The sequence below is a fragment of the Pelodiscus sinensis genome, chromosome 7, assembly GCF_052426305.1.
Source record: "Pelodiscus sinensis isolate ZL-2025 chromosome 7, ASM5242630v1, whole genome shotgun sequence".
Taxonomy (NCBI): domain Eukaryota; kingdom Metazoa; phylum Chordata; order Testudines; family Trionychidae; genus Pelodiscus; species Pelodiscus sinensis.
This window is the reverse complement of record NC_143058.1, coordinates 53,804,701-53,819,519: the sequence shown is the minus strand read 5'-3', so window position 1 is coordinate 53,819,519 and position 14,819 is coordinate 53,804,701. Positions and strand designations below refer to the sequence as shown.

At 40.2% G+C, this 14,819-nt stretch overlaps 1 protein-coding gene across 1 annotated transcript in view; it reads right to left on the bottom strand.

Annotated features, from left to right (window-relative positions):
* The window catches only part of ITGAV (integrin subunit alpha V), a 92,943-nt gene continuing 78,124 nt past the window's right edge, over nt 1-14,819 (bottom strand). Inside the window, exons 26-30 of the mRNA XM_075933763.2 lie at nt 13,231-13,344; nt 8,362-8,475; nt 8,154-8,261; nt 6,131-6,253; nt 1-5,752 (exon numbers count right to left, since the gene is read on the bottom strand). Of these exons, the coding sequence (XP_075789878.1) occupies nt 5,657-5,752; nt 6,131-6,253; nt 8,154-8,261; nt 8,362-8,475; nt 13,231-13,344 (555 nt within the window). The 3' untranslated portion in view covers nt 1-5,656. The remainder of the gene's footprint in view (nt 5,753-6,130; nt 6,254-8,153; nt 8,262-8,361; nt 8,476-13,230; nt 13,345-14,819) is intronic.

The window sequence follows — 14,819 nt, the reverse complement described above, 5'->3', positions numbered from 1 at the left end:
TTTAGAGAAGATTTTTTTATTGAGGCATTTTAATTCAAAATTCTAATAAAAATCAATCTAACATTTACAATCAGATTTCTCAAATATGTTTATCAAATCATGAATATTTTATATTATCACCAAAAATGAATGCAGAGCTATACAAATATATCCCAATAAAATCACTTTAAATTTTAAGGTGTCAGTGGATTTCTGCGATTAAAAATGGACTTGAAAAGAAAATAAGCAAATATCTGAATGCTAATGCATTTCTGCCTATGTAATACACACAATTTATGTGATTTATATTTTAATAAAAATAAGGTGTCTGACAATGCATATTGCTCTCTTTAAATGTAATGTAAATCCCCTTCAAACAACTGTGTAACTCTTGAAAATATTTCCACTTGCTTTCTGAATATATTTATCAAATAACTAGGAATGCTAATTGCCTACATTTGTGACAGTCTTCTTAGTACGTTAATTTTCTGCTTGTGCAGACAACATTGTACTAATTTAATAATCTAGCAAAATGCATGTAAAACATGATCTGTTATAAAATGAAGAACTAATTGTTATACAGATTGCACATCTAAAATCTGGGATTCTCTGCTCTGGCAACATCCAGGATCAGAGAGTCCCAGGGTAATGCAGGGCGGTGGGGACTTGGCAGCCAGCGCGTGGCTCAGATGGGCTACGTGAGAAGGGGAGGTGGAAGGCAGCGCTCCGCTCATCTGGGCTGCAAGGAAAAAAAGGGCCACTCTTAACGAATACTTCCATTATAGTTCAATACTATGTTAAATATTTATTTTGAAAAAAAAAAAATCAAGGGTCAAGTTATTCAATCCTTAATGCAGAATATTTTTACAAGGACAATGAATTTAAAATTAGATTTCCTTTGCTATTATTAAAAAAGTTGTAAACATATTTTGGGAAAAAATTACACTGAAATAAGAGGCACAAGCATATGAAACAGTAGTAGCACTACAGACTCAAATCCATTATTGTACAGTCACTAGTCAAATTTTCCACAGTGGATTTAAAGAAAAACATTGTACCAAATCTCATTAACCCAAACCAATGGGTTAGCCACTGATACACTTTAGAATATACACTCATTATGTCTGACCCAATGTGGGTGATCAAAACGCTTTCTACAGCATTCATGTATCAACTCAATTTAATACATTTGTTTTGTAAAAGGTTTTAAAAAATATTGACTTCTGTAAGTCAACAAATGCTACATCACTTCTTAGGTTAGGCCTATTAAACTTAAAAATGCTTGGCAGTGAATCAGGTTTGATTAAAATGTTATATTGCACTTGACAACTAAAAATCTAGGAATTAAGTACCAGAAAGTTCAGATCCCACTGAAGTCAATAGGAGTGGTGAGAGTTCAGCATCTCCCAGGATTAGACCCTAAAAGGAACAAAAGTCTGCATTTCTTTGTGGCAGGAGTACACAGTACACAAAACTTGTTTTTCAGCCCTCGTGGCAATAAGTGAAAGAAGCCCATGGCGAGAAGGTCAGAGCACAGTTGTAGAGCTGCCACACACCCATTCATTCTGGGTTACCATTTTCCTATTTCATAACCTCAATCCTTTTTCATTCACAGACAACTGCACAGTACAAGGGGCCCCACTGAAGTAAATGGAAAGTTTCCCGTTTATTTGACAGGACTTTGGAACAGGCCTTACTCTGCAGTCAAGACAGAGTTGACTAGATTTTCTACAGGCTAATGCTACTGTTTGACATGATTTGGTAGTGCTCAGTAGTGAAACCCCATGGAGCTCTCTGGAAGGAGCACTGGCCCTGCAACAAGAAGTCATACAATTTGAATCTTTCTCCTATTCCCTGACCCCAAATGGTTAACATTCCTTTTAACCCCTCTGAAATATTAGCTGACACTCCTAAGAAAACTTCTTTAATGCATTTTTTGCTGTGTAAAGCTCTACACATTCATAGCTACATATTACTAAAGTGAACATAACAAAAGCACCAACAATCCCCTCATTTCAGCTAAAATACTTTCAAAAGATACATATGAGAATTCATTTGAACAAGTTTACAAGCAGTTGGACACAATTTTAGGGAAAACAGATACTAAGATCTAGGTTTGGATTTAAATCTTAGCTAAAAGTAAAGAAATATAAAAATGTTTAGTAAAGAAAGGAAATACTGTAGCAGACTTTCTGAAAAGTAACGAAAGCACCAACATTGTTTAGTCAATCATAAATTTAAAGGATAGTACTACAAGTCTAATATAGACATATGTGAACATTACCAAAATATTTTGACTTGATAGGAGTATCGAAAGCTTGAGTTCCCACTTGGGCTTAACAGCAATATATATACTACTGAACTTTAAATAGTGTTTCTTGAAAGACAAAGGCTATATCCTTATACCTCATAAATCTTGTCAGTGGTAGCAGATAAGAGTTTTATTGTGAAATGTGTACTAACATTTCAAAAAACACCATGAAAATAATGCAATAATGTAAGTTGGAGTAGTTACATAAAATCATAAAAAGATCTGGATTTTGTAAATTGCCCTCTTAGGCTAAATCATTTCACAAGTTGTTACTTCATATACCTAACTTTGGACTTAGGAGTTTCTCTCAAAAAAGAACTAAGTAAGCTATCTGTCATTTGTATTTTATACACAGCACTTGATTCTGGAATATTCATTGCATAGAAAAATATCACTTTTTTTATAAAAAGTTAAATTTGGTGACACTATAAAAACATTTGCTATAAGAATAGAAGTAGCACTTGTAGGTGACTACCAAAACTACTGTGACAGTAGAAAATATACATTCTATAATCATCTTATTGCCAAGCATAGATTGTAAAAACAAAAACCTAAATTTGGGAAAGCAGCACTGTTCAAAATATCCCTTAAGCATGTGCTTAAATTTAAGCATGTGCGCTATCCTGAAATTGGCCGTGTGGATAGTTGTATCCATGATATAATCTGTACACTGCAGCTATGTTACTGTTTTCTATCAGTGAAACTGGAGATTAGTGAATATACATGCTACTCTTTAGTAGAATATAAGAAATATAAATAATTTCATATCTTACTTTATGTAACTTAGTACACATAGAAGTTTCTATAGTTATAGGAGTTGTGCCAAAATTATACCTTTGTATCCTAAATGCAAAAAAATTATATGCTTTCATGACTGTAAAAAAGGGAGTTGTTAATACTCATGTTAATAGGGTTGTCTCACCCCTTCCAGATGAGCTGATAAGAGTTAGCTTTCCCACACTTTTGTCTGTCTGTCCATAATGGCCTGAGTCCTTTGCTCACTCTTGGATGGGTGAGCAGTCCAGCTCATTTCACATCAGTGTAACTACTCACATGCTTCAACAACACACGTGTTTGCAGAATACGAACCATGGTCTTTCTGATGATATTCTCCTCGACCTCTAAGCTTAGCCTAAGCTAAATGGTCCAATTGTCCTTCCCTGTGCAAGTTTTCCCACATTTCAACGGAAATCAGGAGTGCATTATAACTGCAGGATCAAGCCTCAATTAACCAACTGAAACTGAATTTAACAAAAGGCTTTCATCCCTGTCTCATCTTAAGACACATACAAAAAGGTTATCTAGAACGAGTTATTCTGCATCAAGGAGTCAGTGTCCCAGGCCTGGGTCCATGGACTCGTGTTAGCAGGGTTTGCATTAGCACTCTCAAAATATCTGTGTAGATGGGTGAGGCTAGAACTCGGGTTCTGAAATCCATGTGGGGCGGCATGGGCTTGAAAGTCCAAGTTCCAGACAAAGAGGCAACATCAAAGCAACATCTTTTTTTAGGGTTGTCACACTAGGGCAATTCCGTGAACCCGGACTGGGAGGTATGACTCCAGATGCAATGCAGACATGCCCCTGTGGCTTGGGTTCTGATCCCTCCCTGTATGTTTACACTATCAATATCATAAAATTCAAGGCTGTAGGTAAAATCCACTCCTTCAGCCTATATCTGTCTATTATAAACTACATTTCACTTAAACAGCTGTCTAAAACAATATGTAAATGGCTAAAAAAACCAAGCTGCCCAATATACAAATTAATCCCTTATTAACCTTGGACCTTCTCAGGAATAGCTCAGATACAATCGTGATTCAGCTAAGAAGAATGCAATGAAGAGTGAAAATCAGTCCTGATTTTCCAAAAACCCAAAATGAAAGTCAAAACAAGTTATTAATTTCAGATAGCTTTTGCAGAAAATAGGTTCTCTGGTCATTTTGGTATTTACAGTGGAGATGTTGCCCCCAGAAATCTGGAATACACGCCAAAGTGTTCTGTCTTTGCTGTTGCTCTTAGAGCTTGTCAAACACAAAAGTTGCATCACATTGTGGATTCCGTTATTTCCACTCCCACAAAAACTCGTGATCTTATATATTTGTTAGTCTCTGAGATGCACCTTTGTTTTTAAAGTTACAGACTAACACAGCTACCCCTCTGAGACTTTCAACTATCCTGGTATAGTTGTGTAGCATAATACCACTAGTGTGGACACAGTTAAATTTGGCATACAAGAATTTATACTGGTATAATTATTCCTCTTTTGGGAGGGGACTAAGCTATCCTTGTAGGAACCTTTATACTGATATAACAACATCCATACCAGGAGTTGTACCAGTGTTACTATATTGTGTAAAAAATACAGACCAAGGGCTTGTTTTCACTATGTGGTGAATTGACGCTGCAGTGATCAATCCACTGGTGGTTGTTTTATTGTGTCTGCTTAGACACAATAAATTCATCCCCAAGCACTCTCCTGTCAACTCCAGTATTCCACCAGGATGAGAAGAGTAACCTGAGTCGATGGGAGAGCATCCCCCACCAACCATACTGCACAGAAGACACTGTGGTAAGTATGCTGACTTCAGCTACCCTATTTGCATAGCTGAAGTTGAGTAAATTAGATCGACTGGGGGATGGAGTGTTAGTGTTAACAAGGCCTGTGGAGCACCATCTATGAAATCAAGAGGAGGAATGGGAGACGGGAAAAGAAATGGTCCAATCGAGGCAGCTGACCTCCAACTCCCTACAGAAAGGGAGACCAGCATGCAGAAGAGATGGCAAATGGGTATGATACCACTGAATATTCCCGTGTACACTTTTTTGGGGGAAATCAACAGCACAAAGTCTAAGGACAGAACAGCTTTGCAGTCAAGGTAGACTTGTTAAACAAGCCATCCTCATTTTGTGCATTTCCCCACTGAGAGCTTGAAAATTAAGTGTAGTGTCGGAATGTACACATCTAGCAACAGAAAACATACTAAATCTAGTAATTACCTATGGGAACTGCTGGTTTACACTGCTTACATGAAATCTAGATAGCAGTTTGTGCAACACTAGTTTGTGCATCAAAAGGACAGGGTGTCTCCTGAAATTAGTGCCAATATTTTGCTAATCTAAGTATCATGTACGTTTTTTACACCCAAATCAGTGCATATGCGTTAGTCATACCTATTAACATGGTTAATACATGGGAAGAATTAAATATATTGCTCTCAATCTGTAGTTAAGGCTATTCCCAATGCCAAAAGACATCAGCCAGTAGTGCAGTCATGGAGTGTCTGTTCCTTAAAGGGGAAATCCAAACTGGTAACCAAGATGCTGGCATTTTTAAAGTTTCAGTATGTTACACGGATAAAACACTTTTTAAGCTTCCGACGTCCCTTCCCCATTTTCATGGGGTTGCAGCTGTTCTCTTTCTTGTTCTTCTTGAGGAGGCCGCACACGTTTGAAGAACCCCATCTGTAATTTGGAGAATCAGAAATGTATTTGGAAAGTAATGATCATGTCATCTACAAGTCTTTTCTCACTGATGGTGCACTTCAGAAACAACCTAACTGTTCAGTCACATGGGTTTCCTTCCCTACTCTCTCATTTCAGCTCATCCTCTAAAACCAGGAAATATTAACTGAAACAGGAAACAGAGATGAACAACCTAGCCCTCCAACAAACACCAATCCTTATTGCAGCTCCTCCCCTTCTCAACAACCTACGTTGAATATGTGGACTCTGCAGTTTACCCCAGCCCATAGATCAACATATTCAGACTGTTTAGGACTAAATTATTAGTGTCATTTGCAGTAACATATCAATACCAGAACCCCTAAGTATAATACTTACTCTGTACATAACAAAGACTAGAACAGACAAGAGCAATAATCCTGCTAGGACCGCCAAAATTATAACCCACACTGGTACTGGCATGGGCTGTGGTTGAATGCCCCAGGTGATATTTGTGGTAACCTAATGAAAAACACAATGGATCACATCTTATTAGGCATGAATGAGTTTGTCCATATAGTTTGTGACATATGTATTTTGAATCTGTCATATTTAAATGCCTCCTAATTCACCATGAATGAGCATTTCCCTTGCATGAACTAGTACTTCAGTAAACTTATAGAGAATATATGATGGTATAAAAGCCTCATTAGCCCAAATTAGAAGTAGCTACATTATCCAGGTCTATGGAAGCCTTTGTCCCACACTAAACACATGTTCTATACACACTTGACATTAGGGATGTAAAATTTCAATTAACTGGCTAATTGAATAGTCGATAAGGGCACCTCCCCCTTTGAAGTGTAGCCAACGGGGGGCTCCACATGGCGCTGCTGCTTTGAAATGCTGCAGGGAGCCCAGCATCAGGCTCCACACGGCTTTTCAAAGTGGCAGTGCTGCATGGAGCCCCGAGTCAGCAGGGGAGTCCCTAGCTGACCCTGGACTCCATGCAGCATTTCAAAGCAGCAGCAGCGTGTGGAGCCTGGGGTTTGGCCCCAGGCTCCATGTGGCACTGCCGCTTTGAAGCGCCTTCTCCTTCCCTCTCCCCCTATTGCCTCTTTCTGATAATGGTAGCAAGGGAGGGGGAAGCGACTAGTCGATTAGTGAGTTGACTATCCGATAAGCATTTGCTTATTGGTCGACTAGTCGACCACATCCCTACTTGACATTTTACAAAAGTATGGTGGCTCACAAATGTTTTCGAGTTTTTACAGTGTTTTTGGCTCTTATTTTACTTTAAAGGTGGGCACCTCCTCAGTGCCAAGAATCAAACCTTATAGGGCTTCAAAGAAGAGGAAAAATATAACTAATATATTTTTTAAAATCACATACTCTCTATAAAAATGTTCTCTTCCAAATCCCTCTATAAAGATTTGTCTTTTCCATGCCTACAAAAATCTAGACAATGGTTAGAAAGCTAGTATGCTGAGAGCACTGTCAGTCATGATGTCCACAGCTGTCTCAGAGTTTTTCCTCCTCCTCTTTGTAGCCATCTATTGTCTACTGCCTTACACTTGGATTGTTAAACTGTTTAGAGCAGAGCTCATCTTTTTCTGCATTTGTACACTCTCTAGTGTAACAGAGTTCTGGTCCTTCACTGGGGCTCTTCAGCATTACTGCAGTTGTAACAGTAGTAGTAATATCATATTTTTAAAATTCCACCCATGAAGCCTAAAATACTTAAGATTTCTACCATTCCTGATTTGTTTGGGTTTTTTTGCACCAGTTTGGTCATAAAATATTGGACTTTTCACCTGTCATTGGCCCAGGACTTAACACTGTCCATTCTGTGGATCAGGCAAATGTAACAGGTGTGGGTGAGAAGGAGGAGATGAGAATATTTCTCTGGAAGAGCCAAAGGGACGGGAGGGAACCACCCCAAACTGGCACAATAAATGTTGGAAAATTTCTCTAAGATTTGGAATATCAGAAGCAATTCCAGCACACATGTCTCCAGAAATGTCCGTAAAACATGTTTGGCAATACTACCATGGTGGCATCACTAAATCACATTTCCCAATAAAGGTACAAATATAATCCTGAACATCAGAACAAGTTTTATAGGCTCTTTTTGTGATTCAGGGCTTTCAATATGGAGACTGATTTCTATTTATTAACCAGGTCTATTTGCACAACGTATTGAAGGTGAAAATCTACATGTCAACTGCTAGAATTCTAGTTTTCAGATTGAAAATGTTAATTTTATAGGTGTAAATAATTCTAATATATAAAAGAGTTAGTTAAAATTTAGCAGCATTATGAAGGAGAAATGATGTACCACATTTTGATCCTTCTATTTCTTGTATAAATTTTAGCTGAATGGGCACTGGGTTAAACAATGTTCAGACATAAATTTACTTACTACTGTAGAATTGTGGATATCTTCAAATGAAAGGTTTTTGTAAGGGAACTCTATAACATTGAATGAGGCTGATGACTTGAGTGAATACGAATGATTCTGGTTTTCTTTCTGTGGAAAAAAAAAGGGGGGATATTTTATGCCAGATGTAAAAATGTGTTTTCATGTTTCAAAAGCTGGGTGAGATTGTGAATTATCAATAGGTACTCACATTCATAAAGGTCTGGGTCCAAAGGCGGGATTTTACATACAATATTGCACTCTTTCCCCTCTCCAGGCGGCCAACTTGACAGACTATTTTTAAACAGTCAGCAGTTCCACAGCCCTACATGTGACAAGAAGAACAGTTACCTCAGTAATGAATATTCATTACTTGTGCACATTTAGTCTTAAAGGCACTAATGACGTTACATCAATTTCTACACAGTAGGTAATTTCTATAATCAAACATGCAATAGAAACTCCATAAATCACTCAAGTGACAGGGAAACCCACTGCAAAAATTATAGAATTTTGCAATCAACAAACTCTATTGATTTAACCTAATCGTAAGACCCCTTTGTACCATGATTAGAAACATCTGATGGTAATTCCAGGGTATATATTACAGATATATACATAAGTTCTGATCAACACATATCTTACTTTTACTGAATATTGGAGTTTGTGATCAGTGTGTGAATTAGAAATGTGACATATTTCTACAAAATGTGGTACATTGTATCCATGCATTCTCAGTTATAGATTTTCATAGCATTGTATTTTGGTCGGATGTCACAAACTTGTAATGTTATTATTAGAGAAGACTGTGCACCAGGTAAAAAGGCCAAATTCCATTATTTAAAATAAATGCCCTTAAACAAGAATCACAAATCTTTCCAGAATATAGGCTCCTCCAATCCCATAATGAAAAAATTATTTCAAATAGAAATTATTCCTCTTAATATGGTAACTGATTAAACTGCTTTACTACTCTCTTCATCCTAGGAACTGTGGAAGCTTTGGCTTCTTATTTTAATGTGTACCATATGCCAAATAACTGCACAGATCCAACCTAAGTGCCCTTCATATGCACGGCATGGAGGTTTTAAAGAAAGATTTATACCAAATACTCCTCCTGCTGTATCAGACATGGATGAAACATTCCGCTGCTGCAGGTTGACAAACTGGACAAAAGGCCTTCAGTAAGAGAGAATAACCTTGTGACTCTCTATACCCTAAAGGAGCATTCTGTAACCCCCATATTCCTCATCTATATATTCAACTGTGATATTTCAAATAAAGAATGCCATAGGAGGCAGGGGAAAGGTTATGATCTACTGAAAAAGACAGTTTTCTGTTCCATAGCAGGTGTTCTGTGAGATGTATTGTTCACGTCCATCCCACAATAGGTGTGTGTGCTTGCCACATGCTCTAGTGCTGGAAGTTTCTCCCTCAGCAATATCCACAGAGGAGCAGCTCTGGTGACCTCTGGAGTGGTGCCTTTATGTCCTGGTATAGCCATAGCTACAAACTTTCTCCACCCTTAGTTCCTTCTTGCCTGAAACTTCAACAGTGGGGAAGGAAGGCAGGTCATGGAATAGTCGTGAGCCACATAACTCACTGTCTTTCCTTCTTCCAATGCTTGCTCATGTCCCATTCCACATTAGGTGACTCCAAGCAATATCGCTGGAAGAAGGTAGCAGTTCATGGCCATGAAGATTGTAGCACAGCTCTGCCGAATTCAGTGTCAGCTCTAGCCTGCTGAGTGACGGCATACTGAGATTTGAACACATAAACCAAAGACCATGTTGCAGTTCTACAGATGCTCTGGATTAGTACATAGGCCACGAAGGCCATTGAGGATGTCTGAGTTCTGGTCAAATGGACCTTGCGAATTTGTGGTGGTGGGACCTTTACCAAATTGTAGCAGGTCCATATACAAGAAGGCTACATCTAGATTGCATCCCTTCTTCGTAAAAGGGATGCAAATTAGACGTATCGCAATTGCTAATGAAGTGGGGATTTAAATCTCCCCTGTTTCATTAACATAAAAATGGCTGCCGCTTTTTTTCGGCTTGGAGCTTTGCCAGAAAAAAGCGCCAGTCTAGACGTGGATCTTTCGGAAAATAAAGCCTTTTTCGAAAGATCCCTTATCCCTTATTTTAGGGATTTTTAAGAAGGATAAGGGATCTTTCGGAAAAGGCTTTATTTTCCGAAAGATCCGCGTCTAGACTGGCGCTTTTTTCCGGCAAAGCTCCGAGCTGAAAAAAAGCGGCAGCCATTTTTATGCTAATGAAGCGGGGGAGATCTAAATCCCCGCTTCATTAGCAATTGCGATACGTCTAATTTGCATCCCTTTTACGAAAAAGGGATGCAATTTAGACGTAGCCGAAGTGATCCAGTTAGAAATTCTCTGTGATGACACCAGAAGGCCGTTCATTCTTTCTGCCATGGTGACAAAGAGCTACATGGACTAGTGGAAGGGACAGTACTTTCCAAATAGAACACCAGAGCCCTTCTCATCTCCAGGATATGTAAATGCCTCTCCTCTGCCATGTTGTACAGCTTAGGATGGAACACATGCAGAAAGAGGTCCTGGTTAATGTGAAAAGAGGACACCACCTTGGGCAGAAACTTTGGGTGGGAATGCAGCTAGATTGCATCCCTTCTTCGCATTGTCTTGGTAAAAAAAAACATGTAGAGTGGTCCCATCATCAGGGCCTTCAATTATTACATCTGTCTTGCTGAAATCACCACCCCCAGGTGTGACCTTCTAAGACAAGAAAGCAAGCAAGCAAGCAGGAGGACGGTGGTCTGAAGGGAAGCCCGGTAAGCCTGGAGAGACCCAGGTTAAGGTCCAACTGTGAGACAAGGTCCCAAAGCTACAGGTAGAGACTCTTGAGGCCCCTCAGAAACCTGTCATGTGGTGTCATGAGAAAAGACCGTCTGGCCTTGGATCATCTGGTGGAAAGCAGAGATGGCCACAAGGTGCACCTTGATGGAGGAAAGTGCCAGACTATTGTTCCTGAGTTACAATAAGTAGCCCAATATCTACTGCACATGAGAGTGTGAGTGAGAGATGCCCCACCCTGACACCCAGTGGGAGAACCTCATCCACTTGGCAAGGTAAGTGATTCTTGTGGAAGGCTTCTGCTTACCAGGAGAACCTGCTAGACCTCTTCTGAACAGGTACAGTCTTCCGGGTTCAGCCATGGACAAGCCATGCTGTAAGGTGAAGAAACTCCAGGCTGAGAGGCGTGATGCTGCAGCTGATAGCCCCTCTAGGTCCCCAGCACTGAGCAGTTGGGGTAGGATGGTTTCATAAACCCCATGGAACCCAGGGATACCATGCCAATGCCCACTGGCTCGGAGGCCATGTGGGGAGGCTTAGATGCTGATGCCTCCAATGATACTGCTTCTACTGGGGCTTGGCCTGTTGTCAGCAATTGTTGGTGCAAGCCAGAGATGGGGGTGAGCAGGTGCTGTCCGAACACCAGGAAGTGGGCAATCTTTGACCTCTTGGTGGTGGTAACCCAGCAATCTAAGCCTCACACTGGCCGAGTGGTGCCAGGACCTGGAGTTGGACCTGAGAACTGGAGAACACCTGACATCTAGAAGGACCCACTGGTTGGGAGGGATATCTCTATGATCATTGTTCACAGGAGGTCAAGCAGCAGCCGCAGTCCTATGAGCTATCTCTCAATCCACTCTGGGGTGAGATGAAGACTTGATGTAGCTCCTCCTGCTGATGGGTGCTATGACATTGCACCCCCTATTATTTACGGAAATATGCTGATGAATATGCATAACTGGAAGATGCTTAATGCAACATGCATCTTGTAACATACCATTAGAAAAGTTATAATCTGCTGAATGTGTGTGTTCTATTTGTGTTCATGCGTCATTCCTGCCTTTGAAGTTACAAATATGAAGTACAAGCTTGTTTACTAATCCAGATGTGCTGAGGGCCATTAGAGAAGCAGAGCGCAATGGTCTGGGAGAGGGGTGGAGCGGAACAGGCTGCAGGGTCACTCCTGCTCCTGCCGCTGTGGTGAATGCAGGAGGAAGAGTGACCCCTGCTGCTGCCCCATGCCAGGTTGCCTGACAAACCTCCAGCTCACGTTGCTCACAGGAGGGGGCTTGGAAAGGGGACAGGGGGGCGCAGAGGAAGGGCAGGGGTAGGGCCTGTGCAGTGGAGGGTTGCCATATGCCCCATACCCACTAGGGATGGCCCTGGATGAAGGTGCATTTTGATCCTATACTTTTGTCCTCTCCCCACCAAGGTCTTACAGCAAGTAATCTTGGGATGTGTGTACTGGAGGCTCTGCACTGATGCTGGCCCCTTGAGCCTCTAGAGCTCCTAGAGGAACACCGACCACTTCTCCCAGGCAGATCCAACTCCTCCCCAAAGTCTAACAGGTTCATTTTACAGAAATGGGGAAGAAAATCACTGTCCATTTCCAGAGTCTCAGAGTTACAGGTTACTGGTTTACTACATGTATGTTACAGCAATGCCAAGGGGACCAAATCAGAGGCCTGATTTTTGTTAGGTGCTGTACAAACAGTAGGTGGACATGGTCCCTGTCCTAGCCAATTAAAAGCAGACAGAGATGACAGCAATAACATGTGGATACACAGGTTGATAGTTCCAAACCATTTAAACATTTCTTTAGAATTATCCTTTCTAAACAGTCTCCATGAATAGAGCCCTACATAGATACATAAATGTGTATCCACATCCAATCCATGACTTGCAAAAATTGTCTCTGGATATCTGCAGCTTTGCAGAGCTCTACATAATGTGGCTGGGCTCAGGCTCCAAGGCACACCATCTCCTGCTGCTGGAGTCAGTTTGGGAAGAGCTTTGGGGAGCTAGCAGAGAGACGCAGACCCTCCACCTGCCGTCAAGTCAGGCAGAAAGCCTTAGGCAGATGAAGGGTCCAGCTGGAATGCACTCTGGCCTGCTGAGGAGAAAGGGGGAGGGGTCAGACCCTGTGAAAAGTGGATGGGTGAGGCCCTTCCCTCACCTAAGTTCCCCCTAGCTGCCAGGGCTGGAGGAGCTGAAATACATCAGTGAATGAGCTACTGTAGAGCTTACCAAAGTATGTACATCTCCTTCAATGACAGTTGTATCTCTTCGATTTATATGGTGATCACGGTTATCCTCATATCCAATAGTTTCATTCTTCTCATCTGCTTTAGGAGCTGAAATCTAGGGTTACATGAAGAAAAAACAAATAATAAACCATATTTTTCACAACAACATTTATTCTAAAGGATGTTAGAATGCTTTGCAAACTAGCAAATATACAGGAATCACTCCCCAGGAGCAATCACCTCTGAGGTAGAACGTAACATTTTAACTGCAAAGAGCAATATTTTACCACAGTTTAGTACAGGAATGGGAAAACACTGTCACGTTTTATTGGAAATTCCAGGGAATTTTAAGAAGGCAAAAATAATTTTTAAAAAAGACGTTGGCTGGAACACCAGCAGGCTAATAGTGCAGGCAAATGTGCTTTGAAATATTTAAGAACTACTACTGAGAATTAGAATTAGAATGTGCAGAAATTGGGTTACAAACCAACAGCTAGCCAAATTTCTTTGACTGGGTCATTCAAATCTTTTGGCTTAATTGTTACTGCTATTTGTCTGTTCCAGAGAAAGTAAAAAAAAAAGTGATTTTGCAAATAGATTTATCAAAATCAGGGACAATTTTGTTGCTATGTCATTGCAACACAGACAGAACCAATTGCACAGCAAAATCATTTTTAAAAACGTAGCTTAGTAGTGGTTTTGCACTGACTTTCTGAGTGCAGGTGAACTTCAAGCAATGCAAAACTAGATCAAGAAAAAATACAAACTGACCTCACCTGAAAGATTTCACAGGACTTGGGCAAATCAAACCCTATGCACTGCACACAGCCCTACTCTAGAACTTTCAGGTATGTGCACCAGAATGAAATCTTCCCTGTTTCTCATCTCCATAAATCCCTTTGTCTCTGTCCTAGGTGAGGTCTGCAAATCTCCAAAATGTAGCATCATCTTCAAATTTAATTACCATACCATTCACTCCCTTCCCTAGAACATTAACAGATGTTTAATAAGACCTAACTCAGAGCCCTGCAGTTCTTGCCTCCCCACATTCAATACTTTGCCAGTTATAAGTGCATTTTTTTTTTACAGTTCCGTCAGTTCAATCACTAGAATGTTAAGTGATGTCATGGAAGTTTCCTGCTTAGAATGAGCTAAGAGTATATTCTTAAAGCTGTCAATAGAGCACTGTCAATTTAGGAAACTCATACTCAAGGGTCTCCACAACTCTTCTAAGGTATTTGAGTCTAAGAAACTTGTAGAAACAATGTATGTTACACTTATATGCACACATATCTGTCATTTAAGGAGGGTTTTGAAATAAGGTCATGTGAGTGGGGTACTATGGGCGTTAGCAATTCCTCCAATTTGGGAATTCTTTTCCTGGATTTCACACTCGAGACTTAAGGAACACTACACTATTCTTGGTTTCACAGCTGAAATACTAATTCATCCTTTTGAGGGACTTGAAACTACATATACTATATTTATATAGTATATTGAAATGACATGAGAAATATATATCATCATGTACTACACATAAAATATTTCTGTGGGACTCTAGGCCTCATCTAAAGTCTACTGAAATCAATT